Source organism: Meleagris gallopavo, chromosome 2 (assembly GCF_000146605.3).
Source record: "Meleagris gallopavo isolate NT-WF06-2002-E0010 breed Aviagen turkey brand Nicholas breeding stock chromosome 2, Turkey_5.1, whole genome shotgun sequence".
Lineage (NCBI taxonomy): Eukaryota > Metazoa > Chordata > Aves > Galliformes > Phasianidae > Meleagris > Meleagris gallopavo.
This window is the reverse complement of record NC_015012.2, coordinates 38,963,574-38,970,027: the sequence shown is the minus strand read 5'-3', so window position 1 is coordinate 38,970,027 and position 6,454 is coordinate 38,963,574. Positions and strand designations below refer to the sequence as shown.

The 6,454-nt window shown below is 38.1% G+C and overlaps 1 protein-coding gene across 1 annotated transcript in view; it reads left to right on the top strand.

Moving 5' to 3' along the window:
• Positions 1 to 6,454, top strand: part of NUP133 (nucleoporin 133) — a 31,685-nt gene that overhangs the window by 3,638 nt on the left and 21,593 nt on the right. Inside the window, exons 4-10 of the mRNA XM_010707018.3 lie at positions 756 to 863; positions 1,785 to 1,921; positions 3,033 to 3,204; positions 3,605 to 3,760; positions 3,877 to 3,947; positions 4,550 to 4,697; positions 5,862 to 6,009. Of these exons, the coding sequence (XP_010705320.1) occupies positions 756 to 863; positions 1,785 to 1,921; positions 3,033 to 3,204; positions 3,605 to 3,760; positions 3,877 to 3,947; positions 4,550 to 4,697; positions 5,862 to 6,009 (940 nt within the window). The remainder of the gene's footprint in view (positions 1 to 755; positions 864 to 1,784; positions 1,922 to 3,032; positions 3,205 to 3,604; positions 3,761 to 3,876; positions 3,948 to 4,549; positions 4,698 to 5,861; positions 6,010 to 6,454) is intronic.

The following is a 6,454-nucleotide window of genomic DNA, read 5'->3' as shown; positions in this document are numbered from 1 at the left end:
TTAGTACTGCCTAGGCGCTCATGCACATCCTCTTTCCTGACTAAAGGGAAGTCTCCCATTCCCCAGACTCTCTCCCTAACCTCCAGGGTGTGGGAAACCTGAGGGAGAGCCTTTTCACTGAAGACGGAAGTAAAGAAGGCATTCAGTATCTCTGCCTTCTCAGCATCCCCTGTTACCAGAACCCCCCCCTCACTTAGTAAGGGGCCCACATTCTCCCTAGTTTTCCTTTTGCTGTTAACATACTTGAAGTCTTTTTTTATTATCCTTTATCACTTTAGCCAGATTCAATTCCAGACGGGCTTTAGCCTTTCTCGTTCCATCCCTTCAGGCCCTGACTACATTCCTATATTCTTCCCAAGTGATCAGACCCTTTTTCCACGTTTCATGGACCTTCTTCTTTCCTTTGAGCTTGCGCATGAGCTCCTTAAGATCCTTAAGATATGTCCAAGTAATGGCACCTCTGAGAATAAACAAAGCTGCGGAGTTGTGAGAAACATTCAGAAATTACAGAAGGAAAACTGCTGTGTTTGAAAGTGCGTGTGTGTGTGTGTGTTTTAGCCGTTTGCTTGTTATGATAAACTTGCTGAAAAATCTCTTTTGACTTTCTTTGTTTTTATCTTGTGCTATTTTTTTTCCCCTCATGCAGTGCGCAGGCTAGTTTAAAATCAACTTTTGTCAGGGTCAACAGCTGTGGAGACTTTGTGGCACAGGAGTAAGTTCTTACAGTCTAATCTTTATAATTGCATCTTTTACAGTTATCTCTGTGCAAGGAACTCCAGCTGCCACCCAGTGACTACCAGTGGAGTTCCAGTTTAGCAGCTATATCTTGTCTTAGTTCCTCAGGTGACGCACCTTCTTTGCAGGTGATCCAACTTTTCAAAGTCTGTGTTTAAAAATACTGCTGGACCAACCTTTAATATGTTCTATTTTATCTGGTGTATTTTGATTTTAATCTATTTTAAAGTTGTGTACTCGTTATATTATATTTTAAAAGTTAGGATTGTTGATTTCTGTTAAATATGCTTGAAATAAAGTCTCTTCACTTTATGCCTCTTACATGTTACGTAATCAGAATGCCATACAGTTTCTGTGAGCATGCTTTCTCAACTAATGAAGAAATATTTAGTTAACTAACATCTGGGTGTTCAAATACTCAGTCTAAGCAGGTGCAACTGAACTATGTACTAGCTGAAAAGAGTTCAGCTGTCTTTAAATTCGGAGTACACATGGCTGAAAAGCAAAAAACAAGCACCTTCCCCTTCTGTAGTCTTTATAGCAAAGCTGATGTTGGAAGTCTCTTGCATCATGCTTTGAATTTGGTGTCTGGGTCGGAAGCCCTAATAGAGGCACACAGTGTCCTTACGTCTTTTTGAAGAAAAAAATGTTTTCATTTTCTTAATCAATCCAGAGCAGTTTCTTTATTAAATTATAATCTTCCATGTTAAGTCATCATCTTGGCATCCAGAATTCCCCACTACATCTTTTGTCTTGCACCTTGCCTTGTAAATTTTTGCTTTTCAGTAGCAAACTGAAGTATCAGAAACACAAACCCGTACAAGCTATTATTAGCAAAACAAGCAAGTAGAGCATGCCGTGCGTGTATTAAGAATCATTTTGCTGTTCAGTGTATGCCTGTGAATGTGTATCCATATGTATTCAGTACATTTTCATGTGAGTCCCTCACAGTCTCAATATCTTTTTATGTAAAATAGGATGATGTAGGTAGAGCTGCAGTCTGATTGTTTTTGTCTTGCATGTTACGATGATTATTTTCCCACTTCAAGTCCCTGGCAATAATGGTTGCTACCAGTGAAGGTTCTGTGCGCTACTGGCCCAGTCTTGCCCATGAGGGTTCCTATACTGAGACTTTCACAGACTTTGGAGGCTCTCTATGCAGTTTCCTGACAGCAGTGAAGGTACAGTGCAATAGATTTATATAAAAATACTGCTTTACTGTGTCTAGTTCTTTAATGTCAAACTGAGGAAAGTGAGATCTTCACACTGACTTCATTGTTAAAACTGCAAGCGTGAGAATTTAGAGCTAAAGGAACCGTTTTAAGTCAATGATCTAAAAGTGCGTATTGATGGACAGACTTATCTCTAGCGTAACTTTTGCATGATATGATCATGAAAATTAGGTCAACTTTGTTTTAGCAGCTTCCAGGCTGTGGCTGGTGCTATGGCAATGCCACTGTCTATGCTGGTTAATTTTCACGGGGTTGTTATTTGAAACAAGTTCATGAAATGAAGTGAATGCCTGTTAGTGGTCAGAGCCCATTTTTCAGTTTAGATTCTTTCAAAGGATATAATGCTAGTACAGGTAGAGTACTGTGATGGGATCCAGCATGTAATACATGGAGACTAACAGAAGATCACTTCAGAAACACACTCCTGATGCAAATTTAATGTAGAGGCACCCATTAGGACACAAAAAATGCACTAGCACAGAAGTTCCTGCCTTTAAAATAAAGTGTATAAGCATCTAGAGTGGAATTTATGCTTTGCCTTACGTTCAAGACTTCACATTTTTCTAGTGCAAAGGTAATACTAATTTTCAGTATAAGGTCCACAGTGCTACGTGGGATTTTAGTATTGTGGTTAGACTGAAATGAGTTTCATGGGTAAAAATGTGATGCTGTCAGAGCTAAGTAAATGACTCTCTTCCGGTACTGACTACCAGTTAAATATTTTGCTAAGTGCTAATTTTTAGTATTTCTTAGAAACAAAAACAAAGCAAAACAAACAAAACAAAAACATTTAAAAGCCCCACCTTTTTCTAATATTGCATATAATATGTTCTGATCTTATATGACGCTAGCATTGTAATATCTTTTCGCAGTTACATGTTTGCTATTGCCCTACTCAGATGTATATAAAAATATATAACATTTCTGTTAATGCTCAAGTAATATGCATGGCTGGTGTCTTCTTCAGTCTTTCTCTTCATGAGCTGACGAAGAATTTTATGACTATTTAATTACTTCAGGAATGTGCTTTTAACATTAATCCTTTTTTTTTTTTTTTTTTTTAAGGGTAGGAAGCTTTATTTTATCATCTTCCAGAGGCCAGCTAGTTCGACTGATTCCAGATAATTCTGGCAAGATTCATCAGCATGCTCTGCCACAGGGTCAGGGCATGTTTTCTGGAATTGGTCGAAAAGTTTCTTCTCTTCTGGGTATATTATCACCTGGAAATGATGCTGTGGTAAGCCTGAAAAAATTCGGATGCTAATCTACTTTAGTTTCTGTCTGTGCTTTCTAGTCTCAGTGTTTTGGAGAGGAAAAGCACAAGTTTGCCTATGGGTATATGATGTCAAAGAAAAAATAGAAGACTCTTAATGATTTTATGTTATATACATTATTTTTTTTCTTTAAATAAAAAGGCAGACAGAAATCAAATAAATATGTATGTTATATATTGGAGAATGATTATTTATTCTCTAAATCTGAAAAAAAAAACCACAAACTTTAAAGCACAGTGTTTCCTGGGGAGTTTGCAAAGCCTTTAAGTTTCACTTCTTGTTCCAGTTTCTCAAGGAAGTGATTTTTGTGTGGACTGAGTGATATAGATCATTGTATCTGAGATTTTCCTATTTTAAATGCAGATTTCTAGTGTTCTGTGGGATAAAGAGAGATCAAGCTTTTATATGCTAACAAATTCAAATTTAAACAAATGGGAGATTGACAGTTCATCAGAACGTTATATTCTCAGCTGGGATGTCAACAGAATCCTGAAGGAACACATTTCAGATGCGATTTGGGTAAGAACAAACTCACTGGGAAGTTTTGTTTTGTTTCCTTAATAAGCAGCCTATTTGTGTATGGTTTTAAGCCAGATACATTGTAGTTTCTTTCTGTTTTGTTTATTTGTTTTTAGGGTTCTGAAAGTAACTATGAAGATATTAAAGGAGGAGTAAATATACAGTATATGGATTTACAGCAGAATCGGTAAGGAAGTTCACTTGCATATGGTAAAGTAAATCTACTAGTTGCATTCTGCTTTCTTATCAAAATCTTTTTCTAATAATCTAAAATGTAATTTTACTTGATTGTCACTGTTAATAAAATAAGCACATCAGCTAACTAGATAATCATAGCGTGAAGCACAAAATCAGCTTTCTAGTGTTATGACTCTTTACCTAAGAATAACTTCTTTCATTTTTTTAATGTCATTTTTATTAGGTTTTTATAATACAAAGTCAGTGAATAGCAAATATAACTTATATTACAGCAAATGTAGAAAGTTTTTTTGTATGTCTTGTATTTGATTTAATTACATAAAACTTCTACAACTGGATTGGTTCAGTTTTGTACTGCAGTATGCATATTTTTATTAAAACAGAATGAAAGAACAAAGAGTTTGCTTTTGAACACAGAGTTTGCTTTTCTGAAAGAAGTAGTAATTTACCTTTAAAATATTGTACTACTATGCAATATGGGAAGTATTTACTTGTAATTGTACTTAAATATCTGTTTTCCAAGTGATAGAGTTCAAGCAAGAGAAATATTTAATAATCATCTCTACTGATGTGATCTCTTTTGTTGAATAGTGATGGACTGGTGATACTTGCTGCAGCATGGCATCCTGGAGATCATCCATGCCTTGTCTACTATACTCTGATAACTGTAGAAGATAAAGGCTTCCAGATGTCTGATGATGTTGTTGTGGAGGTCACGCAGTATAATCCATCTTTTCAGGTATGCAAATGAAAGCTCTAAACTGAGTAGGAAGTTTTGTTTTGTAAAAACAACAAAAAAGAGATCACAGAATCACAAAATTGTAGGAGTTGGAAGGCACCTCTGGAGATCATTGAGTTGAACTCCCCTGCTAAAGCAGGTTCCCTACAGCTGGTTGTGCAGGTTGGCATCCAAGTGGGTCTTGAATGTCTCCAGAGAAGGAGATTCTACAAACCCTCTGGACAGCCTGTTCCAGTGCTCTGTCACTCTGACAGTAAAGAAGTTCTTCCTTACGTTAGTGTGTTCCTATTTCTGCCCATTGCCCCATGTTCTATTGTTGCTTACCATCGAAGAGAGTCCGCTACCATCAACTTGACTCCCGTATTTAAGACAAATATAAACAGTACTGAGATCATCTCTCAGCTTTTCCTCATAAGGAGTTACTCCAAGGCCTTAATCATATGTTTTGCTCTCCCCTGGTCTCTTTCTAGGAGATGCTTGTCTGAAATGGGGAGCCCAGAACTGGACGCAGTATTCTAGATGTGGTCTCACCAGGGTAGAGCGGAGAGTCTGTACCTCCCTCAGCCTGCTGGCCACACTCTTTGTAATGCACCCCTGATACCTTTGGCCTTCTCAGCCACAAGAGCTCACTGCTGGCTCATAGCCAACCTGTTGTCAGTGAGGACACCCAGGAGCTTCTCTGTAGAGGTCGTTTCCAGCAGCTCATCCCCCAGCCTGTACTGCTGAATGCAGTTGCTTATTCCTCCCCAGGTGCAAGACTCTACACTTGCCCTTGGGTTCCTCTCTGCCCAACTCTCCAGACTGTCCAGATCCCACTGAATGGCAGCACAGCCTTTTGATGTGACAGTCACTCCTCCCAGCTTTGTATAGTCAGCAAACTTGCTGAGAGTGGACTCTATCCATTCATCTGGGTCATTGATGAAGATAGTGAATAAAACTGGCGTCAGTGCCAACCCCTGGGAAACACTGCTAGTTATAGGCCTAACATCTTAAACTTTAGGGCAAATGTAAAGCATCCTTTTGGGTCTGAGGTTTTTTTGTTGCTTTATCCCTGTCTTGTTTAAAAAAAGAGAAAATAAATTTAATGCAACTCTAGATCAGCCTTAAAAATGTTAGATGTTTATTTGTTTTGATTTTGATACTGTTCATATGTAACACTTTCAGTCTGAAGAGGAAGTAATGTGCTGTCTGGTGGTCCCAGATTACTTCAGCCACGCTGCTTACCTTTATAAGGAAGATGAGGTGTTTGCTTGTTCTACTGGAACTGGGAGAATCTCATTACCACAGGAGAAAATTTTATTTGGCTTTCAAGGTAGTGTACAGGGAAAAATGTAATGTTTTGTTGATGTTTTTTAATTGAATGTGTTTATGCCATTATATTTCATAGAAAGTAGAAATCATATTTACATGTCTTTCTCTCTCTGTCTTTCAAATTGAAGGTTTTTTTGGTAAGTGTATGGAGGAAAACCAAAATGACAACTGATACCATTACTGATTATTCTGCATATTTTAGATGAAGTAGATCTACAATCCTGATAACTGAACCATAGAACGGCCTGGGTTGAAAAGGACCACAATGATCATCGAGTTTCAACCCCCCTGCTATGTGCAGGGTCACCAGCCACCAGATCAGGTTGCCCAGAGCCACATCCAGCCTCGCTTTAAATGCCTCCAGGGATGGGGCATCCACCACCTTTCTGGGCAAAACTGATAACTGATGACCTGGGAATCTTTATTTTGTTTTGGCCTCTTTTTTT